The sequence below is a fragment of the Brachypodium distachyon genome, chromosome 1 (assembly GCF_000005505.3).
Source record: "Brachypodium distachyon strain Bd21 chromosome 1, Brachypodium_distachyon_v3.0, whole genome shotgun sequence".
Lineage (NCBI taxonomy): Eukaryota > Viridiplantae > Streptophyta > Magnoliopsida > Poales > Poaceae > Brachypodium > Brachypodium distachyon.
In genome coordinates, this window is record NC_016131.3 from 37,721,918 (window position 1) to 37,749,821 (window position 27,904).

Below are 27,904 nucleotides of genomic sequence, written 5' to 3' on the forward strand. Positions count from 1 at the left end.
TGAATCCTCCCCTTCTAGCTGCAGCCCAAAACTTCAATCTTTTTGGGAGCTAATCCTTAGATCTGTTTAAATTGAAGAATTTTCTGAAGAAGTGGTTTCACGTGAGGCGATTGGAGGTATGATCTTCATGCTAAAAATTTGTGATATGATTTTGTTGCTCCGAGTTTGATGTTTGTGTACTATGATATGATTTTGTGATACATAGGGTGTTGCTTCATGTTCTGAAAAATTTGTGTCCATCTATACTCTGAAAAATTAGTGTCCATATATACTTTGAAAAATTAATTCACATGTGATGTGTGCATTGTAGCTTCACGTCTGAACTAGACTTGGTTGCTTGCATTACCGAAGAGAACAGAAGAAGAAAGGGAAAAATGATATTGTTGACAAAGGCTTATTTTGAGATGTCATGCCTAGCTCTAGCTTATCTTAGTACGCAGAGGGCACCAAAGAATTTAGGATGCTTCGATGATGACGATCATAGGCGTGGTCTTAGAAAATATCTATTGAAAGAAATGTATGATGGGTCTGATGTAACCTGCTATGATGAGCTAGTGTTTTTCTAGCGTGGTCTTAGAAAATATCTACTAAAAAATACCCTAAGGCTTTGTTTGGTTTTAGTGTATTTTTTAGTCACTTGTGTTTTGATATTTGAGGGGTTAGGGTGTTCACCAAAACTCCTCAAAATCCACTAGTACGAGAAGTGTTTAAATTTGGTTAAAAAACGGAGTGTTTTGTGAAAAAAAACTAGGAATAGCACCTCTAAACCTTCCTACCAAATAAACATTTGGGTTTAGCGTTTTTCAATTTGGTATGGATAATAACCTAAAAAAACGCTCCCAAAAGTCTAGTACCTCCGTACCAAACAAAAGAAGGCCTTAGGATCAAGAAATCCCGTTCTAAGATTTATTTTAGGGGAAAATCCCGTTCTAAGATGTTTTAATCCAGATTTTCCAATCTGAAATACTCCGTTGGGCCGGCCCAAGCTATTTTCATGACCGGCGGCGTGGACCTGAATGAGCCCAGTCCAGAAAGTACCTAAAGAACGCCTCCCATTCCTGTCGTTCTCCCTTCACTCCTCCCCGCTTAAACCCCACACCTGTCCTCAGCTGTCGCCGGCGGCGCCGCCACGCCCCAACCATGGCTCACCTCCGCCTCCTCCTTTCCCGCTCGCGCTGCCACCCGGACCCCCATCGCCTCCTCCCGCTCTTCCGGTTCTTTTCCGACTCCAGCACCTCCGCACCGCCACCCATCAAGCCCGTCTCCTACGCCCCGAAGCCGCAGGCCCCACCCGAAGAGACCTCCGCAGCGGAGGCCCCGAGCGCTAGCCCTGACTCGCAGTTCCCGCCTCCCAGGAGACCGCAGCAGCAGCCGCCGCCGCCGCAGTTTACGCGGCAGGAGATGCGGTTCGTGAAGGACGCGGGGCCCGCGATCGCGCCGGTCTCGTACCCGAGCAGGGTCGTGCCGCTGCCGGACGATCATCCAGCGGACGAAGGGGCCGGAGAGGGGGCGGTGGAGGAGGGCCTGCGCGGCGAGGGGGAGCGGATTGAGATGGAGGTTGCGCGGGCGAGGAGGTCCATCTTCGGTGTGCAGGTGGAGGAAGAGACGGTGCCGTACCCTACGCTGATACCCGTGGTGAAGCGGCCGCAGAAGGTCGCCATTGATCTGGTTGATGCACTCCGCGAAATCAAGGTCTGCGCCTCTCCTGATTTGGTCCCAGTTTAGTTTTTTTCTGTTCTTTAGTTCGTTGTAGTTCAAACGTCTAACTTACAAATTAGAAATCTGGTCGTAGCATTGAGTAGATTATCTCGTTTGAAGTAGCATGATTTGGTTTTGTTTAGTCATGGGAAGGAATCGGGATGAAATAGTCTTAGTTTTAATGAAATGTGATGATAAATTCATAGGCTGGGATTGAACCAAGTTCGCCGTTCTTTGATGTGACTGTGTATGCTAACCTACTAGAAGGAATACTTACTTTCTTAAACTGTTTCAGTGAGTTGATTTTACATATTTTGTTGTTTGGGTACCTGATTTTGGTATAATCTTCCGAAAATTATTTAAAATCTTGTTCTGGCTAACAGGAAAACAGAAGAAATGTCGAACTCGTGACAAGTGTAATGCTTTCTCTTGATAAAGAAAATGTTCTAGTGTTTTGTTCTGCCATATTAGTTGAATTACAACCTGATTGCCAAACAAGACTAACTTCTCCACAACACCTTCGAACAAGTTGGGCAACCGGTAACTGGCGTATGATCTATATTTCTACGTAGATGTTATATTCCCTCAGGTCCTTTGAAAGATGCTGTTTGGCATTTCCACGGTCTCCAAAGTACAACAATGAACATTAATTAGTTTAAAGTTTGACTCTATCCTTCTCCAAAACAACAGCGTTTACAGAACTGAAGGTAGTAAACATTTTTTGTGTTTTTGTCTTCCCCCATAGGTTGTAGGAAGAGTTCATCAGAATCCAGGGCCAGAGGTGCAATTAGGTGTTGTGACTGGCGCAAGTTGTCGAAGGTATATATACGTAGGAAAATCAGAGAACTAGATAGGTTAACGTAGCATAATGGAAGAGTGAATTTCTTATTGATTGAACAAAAACAATTATTTTTTTAACTGAATAAGTGGATAGTGCAATTTGCAAAAGATCGTTCCGTGAGAATAGTGGTGCCTCGGTTACTTCTGAGATTACTAACGCTAGTGCCCTTGTGTGGCTACAGAACTGCAAAGAAAATAGTGGAGTAATTTGCCAAATGAGTGCATTTGTTTTGGTTTGATCATCAACTGTATGCAACAAACAATCAAATAACAACCACATTATAGCAATGATGCGTATTTTGTAAGAGTTGTGGTCCCACATATCAGTAAGAGCAAAGGGGTAGTTAAAAAAAACAGAGCAGACGGGTAGAAAAGGGGACGATTGAACTCACCACCAACTTCAAATTTTATAAGTAGGAAATATTTTTGTTGCGTCCCAAATCCGAAACATGGTACAGGCATATGTTTGGGAAGATGTCCTGTTGAAACCACCCTTCTGGTCAAAACTCTTTGAAAACCACATGTGAGGTTTTAAAAAATTCTATTAAAAAAGAATATGTCTGAGAGGTGATGTTATATGAACATATAAAACTTCAAGATCAAAGTTAGTGGCATTTAGGAGGCATGGGGAAATTACTGTTCATGCTATTCCCCCTAGCTTCCGAAAGTGATTGATTTTTAACTTGAAATTGTTTAGGTTTACATGGGCATTGGTTTTTAATGTTGTTTTTTTAGAAATTCGGTATATCATTTCCGTGGAGATTTCACCAGAAGGGTGGTTTCCACCAGAAACTTTCTCCACATTCTAAGTGAAAAATGTTTCAAAACTTTCATGTTCTTGAATATATTCTTTCCATTAGTAGGGCAAGTAGTGGATGTCGAGAAAATTGTGATATGGTGCATACATTTGATATTTCATCATTTTAAAATATTCTTGAAAAGTGTTTATTCAAAAAATAACTGACCAAGAGTTTCACCTCAAAATTTTTGTTTGTTCATGGTGTCATCTTGATGTTGGATTGGAGCACAGAATGAACTTTATCAAAAAGTAAAAAAAATTATTTTTATGGCACTGGACTATTGCTAAAGTCGTTAGCTGTTCCCTTATGAATTCAAGACCTCTTTTTGATGTTGCGCTCTCATCGTAATACTCTTTAATTAGATAGACCTAGTCAAGATGACTTGTTTGTTACCTGAAGTGTGGGATAGAAATAGTTTATGCTATTGTGGAACTTAACAATCTAATTGTTTAATCAAGGAATTGAATTCTCTAGTTTGTTTTGTTGCTTTCTTCCAGAGCAGTGCAAACGAGAAGAAGCGGAATTTTACTGAAACAGTTGAAGCTCACGTAATGTTAGGTGTTGATCCACGTCGTGGTGACCAGGTCTGCTGTGTTTCTTACAAAGCACCTTGAAGTATACCTTTTATTCTGCCATGCTTTTTCTTATGCTGTTAGTACTCTTGTATGGAAATTTAATGTTGTCACAATACTGAATCACTGGTTGCGAGCTGCACACTGTTAAGACTTGTTTAACTATCTGGTTTCACTTGACTGTATATGATCTTGCCTGGTCTTACATATGGGCTCATCTGCTCATGCCACTGGTAATATCTGAAGCTGTGGTTCTCAGGACATAAGCATCAAGTATATATATTATTACCGTGGATGTTCTTTTGGTCTTGATTTGATTTCTGCAATAATTGCAAAAGTGCTTGTTCTATTGTAGCACTGAGATCCTTGAGTTTTAGTTTGGCTTGTCCTTGAACTTGCTTAGAAAGAAGGTGGCACGGCTGATCCGGGAGGGTTCGATTATAGATTGGGAGGACGAAATAGATTGGAGATAGATTGTGACTGCCCCTTATATAGAGGAGGATTACTTGGCCCTCAAGAGAGATCTCATCTAACTATCTGTTGATGGTGATCCGACTCCGTTACCAACTCTGCTAGACGTAGCAGGATAGGTTTGGGCTTTGTGTCGGTATACGAGTTGAACTCGTTTTCCTTGTCCTATTAGGACTCATGTTTATTGCCCGTTATATATACCCCATGTAGTCACACCTAAAGACGGTTTGTCGTCTTGTGCTTGTAATACTCCAACATTGTGAAGTTGCACCTTCGTGCGTCCGTGGTTTTTCCCGCAAGGGTTTCCACATTAAAATTCGTGTCTCTCGTTTCTAGTTTAATCTCTATTTTCGTAACAAGTGGTATCAGAGCCACGTTGCTGAGATTAATTTTACAAGGCACTTTCGTCAAGTCTGTGCGAGAGATTTCGTTCCGCCGAGTTCGAGCTCTTGCTGGCTTCAGTTTCGAGACACAGGAATTAATCCCGTTCCGCTGCTGCCAATACCTCCGAATTGGTTTTCTACTCGGATTCGATCGGAGACGCGTGCTGGTTTAAAATCGATCGACCGGATCGATTTGTTCAGCGGACAACAGGCATAGCAGACCACGTGTCAGACCGAACCAGAGTCCAAAGAGAACAGAGCAGTTGTACCAAAACGGCGATCGCAGCAAGCCAGACCGCGCAAGTGGACCGAAGCAAGTCCCAAGGCGGAGCAGTGCCAGACTAATTTCGATCGGTCGATCGGGCCTGCAAGTTAAGGCTGCTGCACATGTGAAGCTTGATCAATTGTTTTTTGATCTAATTTGCTAAGTGCACATGGTGTCTACCAGGTGCTATCTATTCAGTTTTTCCTCCACAAATTAATTCAATTCTCCGGCTTGTACTACTTTGTGCACACAGTTTCATCTACTAATGGCTACCATGAAGTACGATCTTCCGCTGCTGGATTGTGACACAAGGTTTTCCCCAAGGCAAGTCAAGATGCGGGCGTTATTGGCTCAAGCCGATTATGATGATGCACTGGATGGATTTGCGAAAAAGAAGTCTGCTGATTGGACTGATGAGAACAAGGAGAAAGAGAATGATGCCCGAGCCACCGTTGTTAGCAAACAAGATTCTGTTGGTGATGTTCTCGTTGTCTTTACCGGTGATTCCAAAATGAGAGATGTTTGGGTTCTTGATACGGCATGTACTTTCCACATGACTCCGCACCGGGAGTGGTTTGCAACATATGAAGCTATGCCAAATGGTTCTGTGTTGATGGGCGATGATTCTCCATGCGAGATTGCAGGCGTTGGCACCGTTCAAATCAAGATGTTTGATGGCACTATCAGAACTTTATCGGATGTTCGCCACATTCCGAGTTTGAAGAAAAATCTTATCTCTTTGAGTACTCTTGATAATAAAGGGTACAAATATTCAGGTGGAGTTGGGATCGTCAAGGTCACAAAAGGTTCTCTTGTTGTGATGAAAGGTGATATGAAGGCTGCAAATCTTTATCACCTTCGAGGTACGACAATTACTGGTAATGCTACAGTTGTTTCGCCTAAATTATCCGATTCGGATGCTACTAGTCTCTGACATATGCGTCTTGGTCATATGAGTGAAACTGGAATGATGGAGCTATGCAAAAGAGGCTTACTTGATGGTCAATGCATCGACAAGTTGAAATTTTGTGAACATTGTGTCTTCGGCAAGCAAACTAGGGTGAAGTTTGGCACAAGAACTCACTCTACCAAAGACATATTGGAGTACGTTCACTCAGATTTGTGGGGAGAATCCCGCGTTCCTTCACTTGGAGGTGCTGGTTATATGTTGACAATCATTGATGACTACTCGAGAAGAGTTTGGGCATATTTCTTGAAGCACAAATCGGATGTTTTCAATGCATTTAAGGAGTGGAAGATTATGATTGAAAGACAAACTGGCAAGTATATCAAGAAGCTGCGTACCGATAATGGTTTGGAATTTTGTTCTGGAGAATTTGATGCTTTGTGCAAGTCAGAGGGAATTTTCAGACATTACACTGCCCCAGGTACCCCTCAACAAAATGGTGTGGCCGAACGCATGAATAGAACCATCATGGAGAAGGTGCGTTGCATGTTGTCAAGTTCTGGATTATCTAGAAGTTTTTGGGCAGAAGCCACCTCCACTGCTTGTCACTTAATCAATCGGTCACCTAACCTTGCTATTGGAAAGAAAACTCCCATTGAGTTATGATCTGGTTCTCCAGCGGATTATTCAGATTTGAAAATATTCGGTTGCCCTGCTTATGCTCATTTTAATAATGGTAAATTGGAGCCTAGAGCTGTCAAGTGCATTTTCCTTGGTTTTAAGCCTGGTGTGAAAGGCTCAAGCTGTGGAATCCTGAAACTAGAAAGGTAGTGGTTAGCAGAAGTGTTACTTTTGATGAGTCTGCTATGTTACCTGGTAAGCCATATACTGATGTTCCTGTTATAAAGCCACACGATACAAGTGTGCAGGTGGAGCATGTTATTGATTCAGGGTCTACAAAAGAAATTGAAGAGGAAAATGTTCAGGAAGCTCCCAATGTTGTGCAATCACCACAACGGTCCATTGAAGTTGATAGGACTAAAAGAAATATTGTTCGACCCAGGAGGTTGATTGAAGAATGCAACGTTGTTGCATATGCTTTGAGCGTGGCAGAAGAAATTGAAGGTAATGCTGAACCTTCAACTTATTCAGAGGCTGTTACTTCTGTTGATTCAAATAAATGGATGACTGCCATGCATGATGAGATGGAATCTCTTGAGAAAAATGGCACTTGGGAGTTAGTCAAGTTGCCAAGTGAGAAGAAGCCTATCCGTTGCAAGTGGATTTTTAAGAAAAAGGAGGGCGTTACCCCGACCGAAGAGGTCAGGTACAAAGCAAGGCTTGTTGCAAAAGGTTACAGCCAAATCCCTGGTATTGATTTTACAGATGTTTTTTCCCCTGTTGTCAAGCACAGTTCTATTCGTACTTTACTCAGCATTGTGGCTATGCGTGATTATGAGCTTGAGCAAATGGATGTGAAAACTGCATTCTTACATGGGGAGCTCGAAGAAGACATTTATATGGAGCAACCAGAAGGTTTTGTCGTTCCGGGAAAGGAGAATTTTGCTTGCAAGTTAAAGAAATCTCTTTATGGTTTGAAGCAATCACCAAGACAATGGTACAAGAGGTTTGACTCCTTTATGATCTCTCAGGGTTTTAGAAGATCAGACTATGATAGTTGTGTTTATTTAAAGACAACTAATAGTTCTCCTATCTACTTGCTCCTATATGTTGATGATATGTTGATTGCTGCAAAGGACAAGGCTGATATTGTGAAACTAAAGGCACAGTTAAATAGTAAATTTGAGATGAAGGATCTTGGTGCAGCAAAGAAGATTCTTGGTATGGAGATTTCCAGAGATAGACACTCTGGAAAATTATACCTAAGTCAGAAAGGGTATATCAATAAAGTATTGCATCGTTTCAGAATTCAAAACCAGTGAGTACTCCTTTAGCTGCACATTTCAGACTTTCTTCAGATTCATGTCCACAGTCAGATGATGATATTGAGTACATGTCTAGAGTTCCATATTCCAGCGCAGTTGGTTCACTTATGTATGCCATGGTTTGTTCTCGCCCTGATTTATCTCATGCGTTGAGTGTTGTTAGTAGATACATGGCTAATCCTGGTAAAGAGCATTGGAAAGCAGTTCAGTGGATTTTCAGATTCTTGCGGGGCACTGCAAATGCTTGTTTACAATTTGGAAAATCTAGAGATGGACTTGTTGGTTATGTGGATTCAGATTTTGCTGGTGATTTAAATAAGAGGAGATCTCTTACCGGTTATGTGTTCACCATTGGAGGATGTGCCGTTAGTTGGAAAGCAAGTCTTCAAGCTACAGTTGCCTTGTCCACTACAGAAGCCGAGTATATGGCTATTTCAGAAGCTTGTAAAGAAGCTGTTTGGCTAAGAGGTTTATTTACTGAGCTTTGTGGAAGTGCGTCTTGCACTACAATATTTTGTGATAGTCAAAGTGCTATTTACCTGACAAAGGATCAAATGTTCCATGAGAGAACAAATCACATTGATGTGAGATATCACTTTATTCGAGGTGTCATTGCTGAAGGTGATGTCAAAGACAGCAAGATTAGTACACATGATAATCCAGCTGATACGATGACAAAGCCAGTTCCTGCCAATAAGTTTGAGTTTTGTTCAGGTTTAGTTGGTATTACTCACTAGTCCTATTTACTTTGACGCACAAGGTGTATATGCTCATTTGTTTGGAGATGTTTATTTTCTTCGACTACTGTAGGGGATTCGGCTCAAGGTGGAGATTGTTGAAAGTGATCCGAATCCGTTACCAACTCTGCTAGATGTAGCAGGATAGGTTTGGGCTTTGTGTCGGTATACGAGTTGAACTCGTTTTCCTTGTCCTATTAGGACTCATGTTTATTGCCCGTTATATATACCCCATGTAGTCACACCTAAAGTCCCTCAAAGTGTTAAATTAGTATATAAGCTACGCAATTTAACAGGGTTGTTGCTTAAATGGTTTTTGTTTACCAGTTAAGGTCTACCTAATACATCCAAATACAGAAGAAATTATGTCCAGAGCTTTTATGCAAGCCATGAAATGACGATTAACTGATGCCTCACAAGCTGAATACCCGAGTCAATATGTCAACCTTGTGATCTTTTTATTTGCGTCAATATTCTTGTGAACACTAGATTTTTTGGAAAGTTATCTTCTGATACTGACTGAAATGTTCCCTGGGGTACAGATGGTCCGTGGCGCTATAACTTTGCCTCATGGCACTGGCAAGGTACCTTTCTAAATATCATTGACAGCATGATTGTGCAGGAATATTATAAGTATCAACTGATTAAGGAATAAGGAAAAATTCCTGTGTTCCAAATGCGGCCTTTAGTTTTCTATGAGTTCTTAATGCTCAGGTCTATTTTTTGTTTAAGACTGTTAGGGTAGCAGTATTTGCTGAAGGTCCTGCAGCAGAGGAAGCTAAAGCAGCTGGAGCAGATGTCGTTGGTGGTGACGAGTTGATCGAGGAGATTCGCAAAGGTACTTTAATTTATTCTGTTGCTGTTTGAGCAACTTTACAATGTTGTTATTTCAGGAACATTTCTTTTTTGAAATATCACCAAAAGGTACCTGATTTTACAGTATGTTTTCGGTTGATGTTTTCCTTAGTTTTCCATCTCTGTTGTCTGACATCCTTGTCGATGAAGCGTTGTTTCCACCTGACCACCTATGATTAAATATCTGTAGGAGGAGGCAAACTAAGCTTTGACAAGTGCATAGCTACCCCAATGTTCATGCCTCGGCTTTCAAAGGTAGTAGTTCAAACTTATTGACACCAGTTGTATTTCCTGTATGGCATACTAACTGCTTGACTGATTTGCATCTGCAGGTTGCTAGAATATTGGGTCCACGTGGTTTGATGCCAAATCCTAAGGTTGGCGTCTTGTCTTTTCATTTTATTGTAGAATTGTAGTTGTGTTCTGCCTTTGGTGACTCTTTCACTCTATAGCTAGGGTCTGTGACGAATGATGTTTCTGGTGCTGTCAAAGCGGCAAAATCAGGCCGTGTTGATTTCAAAATAGATAAAACTGCTATAGTGCATGTTGGCCTTGGGAAGGTATGGAGCATCAGTATCAATACAAATATGCCTAATGAATTTATCAATATAATAGTATACATAGCTGAGCAACTGCATGCTTCGCAATTCTGTGTTGTACCTCATATTGCTTGTGTGGTTTTCTGCAGGTGAATTTTTCTGAGGAGAGCTTACGTGAAAACATTGGTGCTTTCGTAAATGCACTGTTACTTGCTAAGCCGGTGGGCTTAAAGAAAAGTAAGTTACTTATTCATGTATTTTTGTTGCAGATTGTACCTTATGAGTGATACAACTCATATATTATAATATTTGAACTTCACACTATAGTTAGCAGATGCACAATTCGATCAGTCAGCGATTTGAATTCGCAATTCGTCACTAACCACAAATCGAGTTCGATGGTGTGTGGGGGGATACATCTTTGGTTCGTGAATCCGGCAACAGATTCATGAATCAGATGATTTTGATTTGGTAGCCTGATTAATTAGTTATTTACAGTTAACTAGTTCAAAACGTGACAAAAGCATATGTGGTTTATATACTACAGGGCGTATTACGTTCCATTAAGACAAGGGATTAACCAAGAATTACTCCACCAATATGTGGTTTATATGATACAAAATCACAATTATAAGTACCTCTGAAGACGAAACTATTGATACCAATATCATGTCATATAAACCTCATACTAACAAAGTATTTTTTTTCAAAGCCTTGTCTTAACATAACCTAGTATGTCTTATTTATGAAACAGGAGTTAGTAGCTCTTAAATGTAAAATAGAACCGCATGTTGATCTACAAAGCCCAATTAGGACAGAAGCCTCTTCACGTGACCTGCCTCTGCTTCAAGCAGACAAGCAGTTGCTTCTGGTCTCTCCTCCAAATCTGCTCAGTTCCTCTGCTTCCTCAAGCTTGTCTGCTCCCCTTCTTCCAGTGGTGAACAAGAAGTGGAGCACTGGCGACGGCAAGCAGAGGGATGGTGGTGGTCATCCTCCTTCTACCCTTTCCCCCACCTCTCTTTTCTCTCAGACCCACTCCCCTACATGGTACCTGGCAGTCAAGCTGCTGCACCAGGTTAGGCGCCGCCACAAACTAACCTATTCCATGATGGTGATTTCAAGTTGGTGAATCGGGCTTCAAATCCCTTCCGATCTTCAGCAATCTTGAACCCCAACCTTAGATCGATCAACCGGGCGATTTATCAGGGTTCGATGGCAGCTCCACCCAGTCCGTTAAGGCGTTAACTACTTAACTATGCCTCATACATTTTTTATATAGTTCTTGTGGCATATTGCTTGTCCTGACAGTATATAACTGATATAATGTATGAGCTCTCAACTTCAATGCTGATTAAAAAGTTGTTTTCTTCTGACCCTTTTATATGGATTTCAATACTTTGGACACTTATGTGCAAGAAAGCCATCCGAGTATCTAATCTTGATGAAAATTGCCCACTAATTCTTATGGATAATAACATTGCTCAACATGCACATGCCAATCTTTGTAACCGTGATGATGCCATCAAATCCACACTTTTAACACTCTCCTTCTTTCAGCTTCAAAATATGTTGGATATGTGAAGAAGTTCACTTTGAGTAGCACAGTAAGTTCTCTTATCTTCTACATAATGTCAGATGATAAGGCTATTCTGCATGCATTTATTTTGACACTAGTGGTGCCATGGAATACTGAACACAAAAATAATAATATGCTAAAGATCTTTGGGTTTTCTCTTCTTATGAACTTGTATGGTGTATTATTTTTATGACATCACTACCAGAGGACCCTACTGAGTTCATGTTACATCATAATAATAATAATAATAATGTATAAAATAAGATGTAAAAGGCAACAGAAGACCCGAAAGGGTACATGCCTTCATAAACTAATATACTGACAAAACCAAGAAGGATGCAAATAAATAACTGCTGGTAGCTCGTCATGTTCAAAATTGTTCGTTTTACTAAACCTCGTCCTTGCTATTGTTTACTGTTAGTATTACACCTTTATTGTGTTGTACTGTTGTATAGCTTAACTACAGAAAACAGAGCCAATTACTCCAGCCAGCTAAAGGTTCAGTTTCCAGTTTGATTGATTTGAGAGTATAGTTGAGTAGGACAGATAAGAAGAAATATATAGAACTGCAGAGCAACAAAAGTAGTACAATTAACAGAAGGTACCCACTAGTCGTCCTGCAGGCATTTTTGCACTATCTTGTGCTTGTGCCAAGCAAACTGCAATTATGCATGCTATTCGTTGGCAAAACCGTTTTGATTTCTAAAATTAGGCAGTGTAGTAATACTTGTTTGTTCATTATGCTATTCATTGAGTGATAGTTATGGGACAATGTTCAAGAAACAGTAGGCTCGCAACTGGATTCACAGCCCTATCACGTGGTGTATCGTCTTTGGAGACTAGATCCTTTCTAATGCTGCGGTGTGGAGAAACTTGGAATTACTGCTAGTTACTTCATAACTTTGCCATTTATTGGTCGCCTGTACCATCTAATGAGATGTATTGAGAAAGACTGCAATCAAAACCTCTAGCGTGCCTCTGCAACTAGATCAAAATATACTACTTGATGATCGTAGCATCAAGAGTAGCTCTGGCGGCTACTGGCTTCTCATTGGCCTACTTGACCTCTTTGTTGCGGGGCCTTGCTCAAAGTAGACGGCGATATACCTGTCTGGTTGCCTATGCTAGCAGGGTAAAGTAAAAGTTAGGCTGTTTGTGATAATTGAACTTAGTCAGGCCAATGAGTAATCCTATCCCAATTTCTTCAATCTGTCTTTTTCAACTGCAACGTCTCCTCAGATTGCTCTTATCTTTTATGTCTCTTACTGAGGAACTTGCCTGCAGATGGGACCTGGATTTCCTGTTACAATACCATCGCTATCGGCAGCCGCGGATCATTATAACAAGGTGCAAGTCAGCTAAGCCAGTATAATGAAAATGAACGAACTGTTTTATTTTTGGGGCACTTGCAATCGCTGCCTTGCAAGTGGCTGGCTTGTTGCCGAACATAGCTCGATAACAAGGCGGAGCACAGTTTGGATGGGTTGCTGTTATGACATACTTGGATGATAATTTTGTGGACAAAAGTATTTCCACAAACATTATCTCGTTAAATTTGTTACGTGTCACAGAAATTTTGTGGTTGCTTTAGTGGCCTGCTCGTGTCATCCTCTGTGTTCCTCAGTTTGTTGTATGGAATGTATTGAATTCATCCTTAGATGGGATTGTTGTTCTAGTCATTTTTATTTTGAAAGAAAAGAATTAAGAGGTTGGATAACTGACGATGGCCAGTGAGCATCAGTAAATGACCTGTTTCCGGCCTTACTGTTACTTATCACAGTAGCATGGTTGTTGCTGCAGGCGTGATGCAGTTCAAATCGCATCTCATCGATTTTTTTTTTGTCTAGTCTGGCTGGTACTTATCACAGTAGACCTAGATGTCCGTGGTTGCAGTCAGCAGATTTTGACCTCTTTGTTTGCTGCCAGGGGCCTTTCCAAAGCAGACGGTGACATGCACGTCTGGTTGCCTCATGGGCCACCTGTATTCGCCGCGGACAAAATAAAGAAATGTCGTTGAAATGGATACCTTTTGGCTTATGCTGCTCTGACTCCGGTTGACACGCTCTTTTTTTGTATTTGGAGTAAAATGTGTCTCCGTACAATTGGGATATTCGTTGCGTCACTAGGTCTAGATACTTTCAAAATGAGTCGTCCGAGGTCGAAATCAGTCCAGCTGGTTTTGAACGGCACACGTAACACTTTGTGCCCTTTTCCCAAGTTTTAACAGAGGAATTAGTGACATTTCACCCAAACGAGCGAGGTCGTCATTTCAAAACTAGTTCAAATGGTAAAATGTGTTTCAAGGTGGAATTATATGTGCAAAATCTTGTTCAAAATGGCCCAAATATGTGGTGAACAAATCACTACGTAAATACGTACATGGTTTAAAATTATGGATCTTAATCTAGAATTTGAAACCTCGCAAATCTCCGGGAATGCTATATGAAATCAAGTGGACTTGTTCCATACGATTGAACGTCAAAGATGAGAAAATATGTTTGGTTGAGAGAACCAAGTTGAATCGACCATAGATAACGGTTCCTAGTACTTGTGTTTACTTTATGGAGTACAAAATTTAGAACTGATTGAGATGGTTACACTAGAAGAAATTGTCCACGGATATGTGGAAACAACTCATACCTCCAAATGGTATTACTTGGTTCGCAATCATTCCTCCAACCATTGCCTCGACCAAACAAATCTGATGCCATACTATTTACCGACCAAACACAGAGATGGAACCATTTCGTTGCATCTCATTCCATAGATTTTGAGCAATTCCGTTGCATTCTACTTTGTACTCCCAGCTAAACGGACCTAATTGTTCAAAAAGAGAATCTTGGTTCATCTTTGTGGGTCTAAGCGTGCAGGTAGATCTCTCTATATTTTTTGTTAGACCCACAAACTCGTTTTAGTTCTTTGCTGGTAGTCCACTTGATTTGGAGTTGAGATTTATGATTCAATTTTTTTTTGTATGAATACCCAAATAGACATGTATTCTAAGAATCTATCCTAATAATAAAGGGAGCAACGTTTCCTTGGTTGTCGTCCGACAGGTATATTTGCGTTTTGCTCCTTCTGTTTTTAAAAAACTCGCACGGTTCAAGTTGCTAACAAAACTGGTTTTTCATGCAAAAAGCTAGCCTTTTCGGCAATTTTGCTGTCTCCCCTATTCGCTACACTCGACCTCCGCCTGCCACCTCCGCGCGCGTCTAGCCACCATAGACCGCCGCGCACGCCGCCGCGGGATTCTGCGAGCGCCTCCAGGTCCTCACCATGGGTGTCCAGACCATCCGCTGACCGCCGCGCCTACGCAGCCCGCGGCTGCCTCGTCGTGGCTGGCAAGGCCCCCACCGAGGACCGGCTGGACCGACTCCTCGACGCCGGCAGCAGAGCCATTGACAAGGCGGCATGGGCGGCCATGCGGTCCTCCTTGGAGCCGGAGTAGGTGGAGGGCGGGCTACTGGAGCAATTAGATGATGCCCCGCATGTTGTTGCTAATTTTTTTAGTTAGCATACGTGAGTGAAATTGAGTAACAACGAAAGAGCATCCAAAACTGAAAACACATAATAAACTTGTATGATAGATTTTTGGTGGGGATAGTTTGATGGAAAGCAGCCTGCATGTATGTGCAAAAAAATATGAGTTTTTCACTACATAGGTGTGAACAAGGCATGCTTGCATGTTGAGAGAATTCAAGTAGTGAGGTTTTTCTACTTAGATATAGAAGATTTGACGGGGAATTTCTTCTAGATTTCCATCATGTAGTAGCGCCCTCATCAAGGTGGGATTTCTCTGCAGGTTTCCAGAAGAATTTGATGGGGAAATTGGGAATTACCCATTGACTGGTTCGGTTTGATGGGTTAGCCCATTACACTCCCCATTTACTTTTGGGCATAGAAATCTTACCCATTATCCTAACCATATGAATGGTAAAACTAGGTAGGGTAATTGTTTTGATTTTCTCTTTTGAATTCGATGTCAGATTCGCGAACCACGAACAAGCCGATAGGAGAAAACCATTGGCATCGTTCCTGTATTTGTCAAGGACAATTTCTCAGAATAAAGTTGATCTCCTCTTCTTGTGAATATTAGTAGTTCGGCACAGATCCATGAATTCCATGATAACGAGACTTGGATTATAAGATTATGTTGTTTTTTTAATACGGGTGAATTTTCGTATAACCCATGTTCAATGTGAAAATGAAAGGAATTTAGAGGCCGTGGCAATGCACGGACACGGTATAGTCCAATTCTTATTCTTTGAATTGTACAGAGGCCATTCCGGTCGAATCGAAAAACAATCTCGAATTCTACATACGGAGTAGGATGTTCCTAGGTGTCTTATCAACAAAATGAGATGCGGATATCTAAGGATTGCGGCGCAGGCCACATATTGGCATGCATGCAGTTCCGCCTGGAAGAGCTATAAATAGGGGAACTCGTGGGAAAGCCAGGGCACTACCACTGAACTGCTTGAGTAACTACTAGACTGACTAGGCATCTGTGATTAATCAAATTAATTTGATGCCATGGCTGCTCCTACCTTCATGCACTGCCTGCTCGCCATCTGTCTGCTCTCCTGTGCTGCCCACGCGCAGCTCTCGGCCGACTTCTACGCCGACTGCTGCCCCAGCTTGGAGTCCATCGTGCGTACGGAGATGATCAAGGCCATCAGCCGCGAGCGGCGCATCGCAGCGAAGCTTCTCAGGGTCTTCTTCCACGACTGCTTCGTACAGGTGATAATCCATTCTTCCACGACTGCTTCGTTCATGTGATAATCCATTCTTCCACGACTGCTTCAGGTGATTTGAGCGCGCGCGCGTGTCTAACTCTCGTACATGCATGCATGTTATGTAGGGGTGTGACGGGTCGGTTCTTCTGGACGCCCCAGGTGAGAAAACTGCCATACCCAACAATAACTCCTTGCTGGGCTACGAAGTCATCGACACCATCAAGGCTAGCGTGGAGGCAGCGTGCCCCGGCGTCGTCTCCTGCGCCGACATCCTCGCGCTTACCGCCCGCGACGGAACGTTTCTGGTACGTAGTACGTGCAAACTACTAAAACTTCACCGGCTCGATCAGTACGTTTATATAGGAGCTTAAATGCTTAATTTGCCTGATATATGGATGCAGCTGGGCGGACCAAGCTGGAGCGTGCCGCTGGGCCGGCGCGACTCGAGGGGCGGGAACCAGTCTCTGGCGAACGACAACCTCCCAGCGCCGGACTCCAACCTCACCGTGCTAATCGAGCTCTTCGGCAGGCAGGGGCTCTCGCCAGCCGAGATGACGACGCTGTCCGGCGCGCACACCATTGGCTTCAGCCAGTGCCTCAACTTCCGGGACCGGATCTACAACGACGCCAACATCAGCCCGTCCTTCGCCGCGCTGCGGCGGCAGACGTGCCCACGCGTGGGCGGCAACACCACCCTGGCGCCTATCGACGTGCAGACCCCGGGGGCGTTCGACACCGACTACTACCAGAACCTGCTGACGAGACGCGGCCTGTTCCGCTCCGACCAGGCGCTCTTCAACGGCGGGTCGCAGGACGCGCTGGTGCGGCAGTACAGCTTCAACCCGGCCCTCTTCCGGAGGGACTTCGCGGCGGCCATGATAAAGATGGGCAACATATGCCCGCTCACCGGCGATGACGGTGAGATCAGGGCTAATTGCCACGTCGCCAACAGCTAGTAATTAGCTGATCGAGATGATATGAGCCGTACGATCGACGACTGCTAAGTAGATATTTATGTCAACTCTCGCATATAACAGCGACAGTGAGTAGAATAAGTGGTGCCATCACAAGAAGTGACGCACAGTATATATACATCGCCGTGGTATGGAAGTATATGGGACATCAGGTGGGCCTACTATATCCTCCGTATTGTGTTTCAAATTACGTACTCTGCCGTTGGTTTGTCTGAATATCTCTCGTGTACAATGATGTTTGTATACGACGTTATATCTGTCAATAATGTAAATTTGTGTAGTACATTATAATTATATGTATATGAAAGAAAATGTTTTGTAAATCCTTAACTTTTTGTAGAACCAGTCTAAAGTCCTAAAGTCCAGTCTGTGAGCAAGGGTAGAGGCGACAAAAAAATATAGGGAGGACCATAATAGAAGGAATGATTTATTGGGAGAGGGGGGAGAGGAAAGCGTAAAAGTATGAAACTTTATGATGAAATGCAAAGGCTATATAGGATTTAAGTACTAAGTACAAATTCCAAATCATAGGGAAGTCCTGGCTCTGGCACTGTCCGTGAGCATGTATCTCTACAGTTCAGTCCGTGATGCATTTATATAGGAATTTGGATCCACGTGAGGGGCCTGATTCTGTCACATGCATGTACAATAACCAACCTAGATAGAGGACGCATGATTGGATGTACTGTCTCCATACACATGTAACTGCACACCAGATGTAGATCTCTGCATCTAACACATAAGAGAATGATTCCAAAGTCACGAAAGATCAAACAAATAAAAACATTGGAACACGCTAACAAAAACTTAGATTTGCATGAATAGTTCTGCGAGGACATGAATCCAAAATTTGAAAGATCGGATACACCAAACATGTGAACAGAAAAACTCTCTGGCATCGTGGCATTACCCGATAAGTACCAAAGAAAAAGAACAACAACATGCAACTTTATTCTCAACGACTCTGCATCGTCCATATGGCGTTGTCGACGAGAAACACACAATTAAAATTACTAAACCCTTCTTGAAATAACTAGAAAGATCCAAAAGTTTCCTCAAAAAACACAGGAAATGAACAGTTTTACTAAGAATTTTTTTTGCTCATTTCGTACAAACAGAATGCAGCTTTCTATGTAATCCCCAATCCTGTCTTTTTCCTTTGAAATTACTACGCGCCGAATGGGCCCTGAGCTTATTTTTTTCAGAAATTATATTGAGTGAACGTTCTCCCTCTATCTTTCTAGCGCGACTAACTCCTGGCCAATCGATCTCCCCGCGCGATGGGCTGCTTCTCGTGCAACGCCCGCTGCTGCCGCGCGGTGCCCCAGCCGCCGCCGAGTGCCGTCCGCGCACTGCGCGCTCTGCTGCCACGCACGCCCCTGAGCGCCACCGCCGCGCGTGCCTGCTACTGCGCGCCGAACAGCCACCGCCCCTTCTCGGGCGCGCCATGCAGCCATCGTGCGCAGGCCTAGCCGCTGCGTGCTGCCTGGGTAGGCGCCGTGCGTCCGCTGCTGCACGCCGTTGTGTGCCATCCCGGTCATCACGTGCGGGCCCCGCCGCAGCCCGACCGCCGTCCAGGACTCCCTAGCGCGTGGCGTGCGTGATCCTCACGCCGTCAATGCTCATCCTTGCGGGTCTTCTCGTCGAGCTCGAGGAGGAGGCCCGCCGCGTTGACCGCAGGTGGCGACATGAGTAGGGTGGCGGAGGACCACGCCGGGTGGCACGCGTGCCCGCTGCGCTCCGTCGTGTACACCTCTCGGGGCGGCTTGGTGGTGTTGTCAGCGAAGGAGGTGGCGAGATGGCGTGCAGGTTGGAGTCCACGCGGGCTGGCGGTCCTTCCTATGGTTAATGCGTCCGGACTGCAACGGGATGCTGGCAATTCATGCGTGTCATGGGTTGCAATTTCGGTTATTTTTGTGTGTGGCAATTTGATGTAAATTGATGGATATGGTTATTTTTGTTTGGTATGCCTTGTTTACTACGCAATGTGTGATTGTTTCTCCACTGGCGCACACCAACAATACACCTCGCTGTCAGGCTAGACTGTGCACCCAGTCACATCGGCTGACCAAACGGCTCTTCACCTTCAACAGGTATGTCATCCATGACGAAGTTTAACCCAAATATCATGACTCGAGACTATCTTTCATACAGGGTAAATGAGTTCCTTGCGAAACACTAGGACTCGCATCGAGTCTCGCCTGTAAACATATGGACTCTCAACTGAGTCACTTATTGGCCAGCAGTTGGTCTGTTTCAGTTAAGACTTCACACAGTCTATTTGTGGGTCATCCCTTTTCTAAGCGGGTAAACCAATTCGTAAAACAGTGGAGGGAAGAAGAGGCGGCAAGCGAAAAATAGTCCTGGGCCCACGTTTAGTGACTTGGGTTTTTCTTTATGTTTAAGGCTTTATTTGGAGTGCTAGTTTTTTTTAGCGTTTCTAGATTATTATCTCTCTCAAATACCAGAGATGAATGCAATACAAATTAATCTTGGGTGCTTCATAAAGAAACACCTTTCCAACCATTTGGAAAATGAGGAAAAATGTTTTTCCCGTGGAAATAGCCAAACTTTCTTCAATCACAACTCACCATGTCAAAAGTAACCCGTGGATAAAATTTGGGGCTAGTATGATGATTTTAAAAACTTGTTTGGCCAAAAGGGGATACTTATTGATGAATTCCATTAAACACTACCTCCATGAATCCATTTTGAGAAGCGAGTGTTTTCCAACTTTATCCAAAGACTTGAATTTTTTAGGCGGTATTCTATTCGCGAGGGTTGTCGGGTATTTGCACCTCCATTTGAAATAATTCAAATACTACATACAAGTTTAAAAGTACAAGTTGTGTCATGGTGTCTTCTTATTGGTGCAAGTTTACACAAAAAAGTCTCACCTGATTTCATCAATTTTTGTGCAAACATTTTAAATCTGTTTGAACTCAAATAAAAGAAGAAGAAGAAGAAAACTTACCTCTAGTTGGGCTGGAGCCCTCCCTACGGCAGCTGCCAGCAGCAACCCGACCAGCCCACTAGCCAAGCGCACCTGGTCCCTTTTTTTTTCAGGCACCGAAATATGGCCCTGGCCTGTTAGCCCAAGCAGGCCACACAGCCCTTGCGCTAGAACTTAACACAAGTGCTTCCATTCTGTGGTGGTTAGGTGGCAGGTTAGGGCATGGCAGATCGTGAGTTCGTCGGTCTTGACCGCTGGTGGGTAAACTTATGCCTCGTGTAAGTGAGGCCCGCATGTCATTATGTGCCCCACTTGTCAACGCGTAAGTGAGGCCCGCATGTCATTATGTGTCCCACTTGTCAACACGTAAGTGAGGCCCGCATGTCATTCTGTGCCCCACTTGTCAACACGTAAGTGAGGCCCGCATGTCATTCTGTGCCCCACTTGTCAACACGTAAGTGAGGCCCGCAGGGTTACTGAGGCCCACATGTCCGTCTTGACCGCACTAGTCAGTTAGCTTGCTGGTGTTCAGACATTGTGGACACATCAGCATGAAATTGACACTGGTGGGTAAACTTATGCAACGTGTAAGTGAGGCCCGCATGTCATTCTGTGCCCCACAAGGTTAGTCAGTCACGTTGCTGGGGCCCACAAGGTTATTGAGTCCCCCATGTCAGTCTTGACCGCACTAGTCAGTTAGCTTGCTGGTGTTCAGACAGTGTCTCACATCATATACAAGACTCGGTAAACTTATGCTAGTGTGGACACATCAGCATGAAATTGACACCTAGGCATGACACGTGGACGAAATTGGTAACGTGGCTACCAGTCAAACGAATGCATCAAAGTTTACGAGGGTTGTAGTTGTATGACCATTTTCGTGTGGTGAAATTATGACCATTCTCGCACAAATGGTCATAAATATTTTGGGTTTAGAACCTTCTAAACGTTCTATGACCATTTGGTGCAAAAATGTCATAAATTTATGACCATTTCTTTCATCGTCATTAAAAAAAGTCACAAATGAACACATTTCTTGAAGTGGGTGAAAACCACCTCTACGGTGCAAACTGTGAAAACTCCATCAAAAAAGTTCAAAAAATTCTCGAAAAAATTATATATGTTAGAAAAGTGATGTTTTATATATGTACAAAATTTCAAGTCCAAACTCAATGGCATTTGGTAGCAGCAAAAAAAATAATTCTGCATGAACTGTGATCTTTCAATGTCTGACACTATTCATCGTAAATTTCTCTTTTTAATTCCTTCCAAATGATTTTGACTTTGAACTTGAACTTTAGCAGGTTTGTAGAACATCACACTCCCAACATATGGTATTTTGTAGAATTTTTTTGAAACTTTTAAACATGTTTTTTATGAAATTTGCACGGTTTGCACCGAACGAAGGTTTTCACCAGATACGCCACCAGAACTTAAAAGTGTTGCCCATTTTGTATAAACTAATAAAGCCAAAAATTAAGTTCTTCATTTACGTGCGTACTACCACCGATCCATAAAAGTGTTGCCCATTTTGTATAAGCTAATAAAAAATTTGTACTAAGTGGCGAAATTTTGTACGGATCAGAGAGAATACATACCATAATGCTATTGCCTATGAATGCACCCGAGGGTTTTAGGTACCCACTAAGATCTATGGAGCAGAATGATCGTCTAATTTCGTAGGGCTACGATCAGTGGCCGAGGTAGGGGGACTAGCAGGGGCCCTGGCCCCCCTATGATTTAGGAATTACGCCTAGGTGCTTGACTACATATTGCAACATGCGGTGTATTTTCATGCTTCGGCCCCCTAATAATTGTTTTTTCTGTTATGGCCCCCCTCGTGTGACTTTTCTGCCTCCGCCCTGGCTACGATTGACACCGCCACACTAACTGCGCACTAATAATACTTGGAACTTGACAAGACCATCATTTTAAGATCCATGATAAACTTCCAAGTCTCTAAGCTATGTCTAAAGGAGTGTCTCTATGTTAACAGGAGGTACAACATATAGCCTGGTACTGCTTGATTCTCACTTTTGATCTGCACCACACATTTTAGATATGAATTCTCCCATTCTGTTGGCACACTCGGTGCTACATTACATGGTCTCCTCCACCCTGCACTTCAACCTGAGACCTAGTTCCACGAGCTTGTTCGTATCAAACTACTGCATCCTCACCACTTCCCCGGCCACCCCTACACAAAATATATGGGATTAGGGAATCTGTTTCCCCGATCTCCTCGTTGCGACGATGCCACCATCCCCAATCGCCTCGCCGTCGGTGCGGGAGTTCTTTGATGTGTTTTTTTCATAGAATGATTTAGATGTGATTTTTGGTCCAAATTTGTGTGCGTTTGTTCATGGAAAAAATTGAGCATTGTTTTTTTTTGAAAAGGAGGTTAAACCACCCCTGCCTCTGCATCAAAATAACATACACAACCACCAAATTGACCAGGGGTGGTTTAACATCAACACATATAGCCAAACACACATCTCTACCCATTCTAGAATCCTGCCGTTTGGTTTGATGTCATATCTATTGCTACTATTTTCAGCAAAGTTGGTCAAATCTAAAAACATTTGAAGTAAGACAAAACATAGAAGTACACTTATTTATGGAAAGACAGAGTACATGCATGTGTATATATGGATTGCTACAAGGGCAAGGCTGCATGCAGCGACTTGTACCCGTGTAATATATTTTTTATACACGTCTAAGGTGTATTAAGTCAAACCTTTCAAATTTCATTCTGAACATAAGTCTTAGCTTTGTATTAATTAAGTCAAATCTTTTAAATTTTGATCAAACTTACAGAAAATCTACTAACATCTAGCTACGTTAGTTTTATTAAATTCATCATGATATATATTTACATAGTATATTTATTTGATATTGTAAATATTAGCATGTTTTTCGTATATAAACTTGATCAAAATTTAGAAAATTTGACCCGGGACATATACGCATACATATGGGAGATTTGATCATTTACCCCACTTTACTTTGCACTTCGATGATTTGTCCCGCCCTGTCTGTCACTTACCTGTGGGTATGGAGCAAACGATGAGGGTCACACATCATCAAATCCGACGCATACGTAGCCAGCAAATTATGAGGGTCAACATTTATGCATAAGCGGTACATACGGAGCCATTCAGTACTCTAGCTTCCCGGTTACAAAGAGCACACACCTCTCAGTTTCTCACTGCCTCGTATACTAGGGGAGATACACTCATATAAGTAAAGTCGCCGTACGTAAACACGTGGATATACGTACGTACCTCTACGGCATAGACAGAGAAAGCAAGCAGCGACCAATTCGGAGTATAAATGTGCTAGAGATCTTCGCAGCTGACAGATTATAGATCCATTTCACCCTGCGAGCACGTATGTAAGGGCACTCCTTATTTCTTAGGCGGCGGGCGCGCAGTCATAGTCGTCATCATCGTCATCGTCGTCCGCCTCGGCCTTCCTATGCGGCGACCCGCCGCAACACGCGTCACACGGCGCTGCGGCGTAAACGGCATAGGAGACAATGCCGCCGTCGTGGGCGAGGTGGCCCATGACCTTCGACGCCGGTGCCATAAGAAGCTTGAAAGAGTATGCAAGCGAATCACAGGCTGATCGCGAGTATGCCGGCCAGCTTGAGTGAGCACTCAGCTCAGTACACTGCACAGCGCGCGACTCGTTGTAGTCTAGTACTGATGCTGCTGACTGACGGCCGGGTGCTGTTGTTGACTTGTTGGTGCTAATGCTTAGCTAGCTGTGTGTTGGTGTGTGATACTTACAGAGTATAGCCGCGTGTGGTGTGGGTTTTATAGGACAGCAGGCAGGGAGGACAGGTGTGTGATAATTGAGCAGCACGCGGCGGGGCGTATGCCGGTGCGTGCATGGCTCCGGTCGGCATGAGGCTCGCGGCGGCCTACGCAGCTGCCGGGACTTGGCTCACTGGCACACATGCCGCTGACAGGTGAGCGTCAGGATCCCGCGCGGGCTACATGCCAGTGTCTGCCGCGGCTGCCCTGGAGCACTCGGGACGTGGAAGTGAGGAATCCGAGCGAATGAGGACGAAGCAAAAAGGAGCTAGCACCGTCGACGCAGATCTGGACCCAGCTGCCTCTGGACTCTGGACTCTGGAGTACTAGTCAGTAGTGCAGCGAGGCTCTTTATCGAGGGCATCTCGCCCTATCGGCCGGTATTTCGCACTTTGTGGCAATTCGATCTCGGTGCGGATATATATTCTGTCGCCTCCTGCATCTGCTTCCAACCATGTTAATCTCGGCCGCGCAATCGCCGGTTCTCCACACGATCAGCGCGTGCGGGTGAAGGGTGCTTTTTTTTTCTTTGAGGGAAGGGTGCAGGGTGCTGGGCTGCGCTGGTTGGACGACTGCCCGGCTGGCTAGCAAGGAAGGTGTGGCCCAGCAGAAAAGAGAGAGAAAAGAAAGAGGGAAGGTGGGCTGGGCTAGTTTGGGATGGAAGCAAGAAGGGCTCGGCCCGGAGTGAGGAGAGAGAGACAGGCATGATGGGATTTGGGCCAATCGCTCCTCGGCCACACACTTGTAGGTCAGACGCCTCAGAGAACGGCTCGAGCTGGATTCTTTGCATTTATGACGCTTACGAGTGAGATAACGTTAGCACCATGCCCGTGCTTCTAGAGGGTGACACAGAATTGTTCCTGGAGGCTACAACTGACGAAGACCCTGATTTTCGAGTAGGCAGGATTTGTCCAAACATGGATGAGTTCAGGATGTCATTCGATACCTATGCAATGAACTGCAAATTAGACGTCAAAACCAAGGAAAAGTAGTCGTCGGTTCTGTGCGAAGTGCAAAGGTTTAGATGGCAGCATGCAGCCCTGCATGTGGTACATTACGGCTCGACAGCAACCTGACGGAAGGACTGTAAGGATCAATGAGATCCCATATGAAGATACATGTATGACTACCTCTCGAAGGGTAGCGAGCATGAATCCGCAGCTTATGCTGGCAGAAAAGATTACTAGCACTTTGCGTGCTAAACCGAACACTAGTGCAAAGGAGAGGCTGTACAAAAAAAAACTTAGTTATAGCTCAGTATGGAAGGCAAAACAGAGGGCAATGAAAGAATTATATGGTGATCTCGCGAACACCTTCAGGATCTTGTATTGTTTCATGGCCGAGGTGGAAAAGAGATCTCTGGGCAGTTTTGTAGAGATAAATACTGAAGTAACGGAGGATGGCAAAGTGTGTTTCTCCAGGTTTTTATGTCCCCGAGGCCTTGCATAGATGGCTTCAAAGCAGGCTGCCGGCCGTATCTCAGCATAGCCTTGTCTTTTCTGAGTGGCACCTGGAATTGGCAATTGGCAGCATGCAACGCTCTAGATGGGCACAACTGGATGTATCCTTTGGCAATTGGTCTATTAAATTCTGATACAGAGTCTTCATGGACATGGTTCATGATGCAGCTCAAGAGGTGCATAGGACCAATGTCACCTCTAGCAATTTGCACAGATGCGTGTAAAGGCTTAAAGAACGCTGTGAAGAGCGTACTTCCCCACGCAGAAAATAGGGTGTGCTTCCGCGGTTTGTGGTCAAACTTGATCCAAAACTTCAAAGGAGAAGAATTTGGGTGCATGTTGCCAGCAGCAAGAGCATACACTGCAGAGACACATGCATATTAGATTGGTATGATGTTGGAAAAAATGTCCTAATTTTGGTGCATGGCTGACCAGCAACCATTCTCGGATATGGTATAGGTCTGGATTTAACAACGATATAAAGTGCGATCATATCAACAACAACTTGGCAGAAAGTTTTTGTAGCTGGGTAAGAGATAAGAGATGTGAAGGATTTGCCAGTGCACGAAATGGTTGACCAAATCAGGGTGTAGATAATGCGCCTCTTCGTCAAGAGATCAATGATTGGTGAGTTTTTGCAGAGGGATAAGCTTCCGGCGGTGGTTCAGCAGGTGGTCAACAGAAGCAGACAGGTCATACACTTGGTTGTTGAGTCGTCTTCAGCGTGGGTTGCTGAGGTTAAGGATATCAGAACTAAAACTTTCCATGTTGTGGAACACTAACCTAGTCTAACGGCAGAAGGATTGCCAAGCGTCGTATGACTCCGGGAAGGCCAGAGTATGTTAATGGCTTCACTAGTTTATGATGTTTTGCTTATTTATTTGTAGCTTCATGATTAATAGATCGCTTATATGAATTTTACACGTTGGTTGAAACCAATAGCCCTTGCCAGGCGAAAAGAATGAGGAGCCGTAAGGATGAAATGTGATGCAAGGCAGCAAAGTCGTATACCTATGAAATGTAATTGTTGTAACTGTATGTGTAGGCACTGTTATTCTTTCTTAATCACTTGTAAGCTTTCGTATTTGTGGTGTTCACAAACATCTCTTAGAATAGTCAGAATAAAGCTACGACATTATATAAAGTGGATATGCTAAACATGACAAAAAGTCTTTCAACTACAGTAGATAATTAGAGCTTACAATCAGAGGAGAAACAACATAGAGACAATAACTAAAGGCTTACAACCACAGGAGAAACAACATAGTCTAACGGTGGTCTTCATCTTCAGGAGCGTTGACAAACACCTCATTGACACGGACGGCAACAGGATAGGAGAGCGTGTGCTTCGCACTCGGACAAAGCGGCGACGAATGGTGCTTCTCCTCGTCCTCCTCCTCGTCCTCTGTGTCATCGTTCATGGACGGTAGTGGCTCTGGAATCTCCACTGTCAGGCTATTCGGCAGAGATGGATCATGAAGCCATGCCCAGAACCTGACTTCAAGTCGTTCCCTGCTACACGAAAGCATCGTCATCTCGGTCTCGAGCTCGACTCCCAGCCGGTTCGTGACCAGCTTCAACATTTGTTCGTCCAATACTCTGACCGGAGACCAAACAAACTAATGTCCTCCAGATACCCTAGCGTGGAAGAGGTTGCACCTAAGCCAGGAAACCAGCGGCCGAAATTCACCTCGCCGCCGGCGCACAACACAGGCTCGGCTCTTTCCAGAATGAATGTGCAATCCTGGGGCCTCCTAAGAGTGACAAGGTAAAAGCCCGGCGCACATACCTGCACTCGCATCGTTCCAAGGCCTTGCGGGAAGGCGCATTGAATGGCAGACTCCAGGTGCGTAGCCGACACCTCCGGGACACCTTGGGGGAAGGGGATGCTCCAAGTCGTATTGGATGGCGGCAGAATAGTTTCAACGAGGGCGTGCCTGAGAAGCCACCTTTCTTTTGCATCCCTATAGTGCGGGACACCACAATGTGCCTGCTTTCCGGCCGACGGTGCTCTTCCACGAAGTGGCTGAAAAGCCTAGCTCCGCTGCTGGACATGGCGCTGGGAGAAAGGGGATTTTGGATCTAGGGTTTGGGATTTGGGATCTAGGGATTTGGAAATTTGGAAATGGAGCAGGGGGAGGAAGGGGACGGGGGGTGGGGGTTTTGGTCGGGGATTCTGACCAGGTTGGCCTCGGTCCTGACCAGGCGAGGCTCAGGTCGGATCAGGTGCGGCTCAGTCCCGACCAGGTGAGACTCGGGTTGGATCAGGTACGGCTCGGTCGGTATCTTTGTCGGTTTGGACTCATTGGGTCCAAAACGGCCAAAAACTTGTACACATTTTAAAAATTAGGAGCCAGAAAAAACCAAACCATCT

At 44.1% G+C, this 27,904-nt stretch overlaps 2 protein-coding genes across 2 annotated transcripts; both read left to right on the forward strand.

Moving 5' to 3' along the window:
• Positions 1-968: 968 nt before the first annotated feature.
• LOC100845571 (50S ribosomal protein L1) lies at positions 969-13,388 on the forward strand. The gene is made up of 10 exons (XM_003563790.4): positions 969-1,692; positions 3,836-3,922; positions 9,162-9,203; positions 9,352-9,457; positions 9,665-9,729; positions 9,807-9,851; positions 9,927-10,034; positions 10,163-10,250; positions 11,571-11,617; positions 12,874-13,388. Exons 1-10 carry the CDS (start codon positions 1,141-1,143, stop codon positions 12,949-12,951), a joined length of 1,218 nt encoding a protein of 405 aa, XP_003563838.1. The 5' UTR covers positions 969-1,140; the 3' UTR covers positions 12,952-13,388.
• Positions 13,389-16,027: 2,639 nt separating this feature from the next.
• Positions 16,028-17,622, forward strand: LOC100846185 (peroxidase P7). Its single transcript, XM_003563792.4, has 3 exons — positions 16,028-16,329; positions 16,451-16,630; positions 16,727-17,622. Exons 1-3 carry the CDS (start codon positions 16,123-16,125, stop codon positions 17,279-17,281), a joined length of 942 nt encoding a protein of 313 aa, XP_003563840.1. The 5' UTR covers positions 16,028-16,122; the 3' UTR covers positions 17,282-17,622.
• Positions 17,623-27,904: the final 10,282 nt, after the last annotated feature.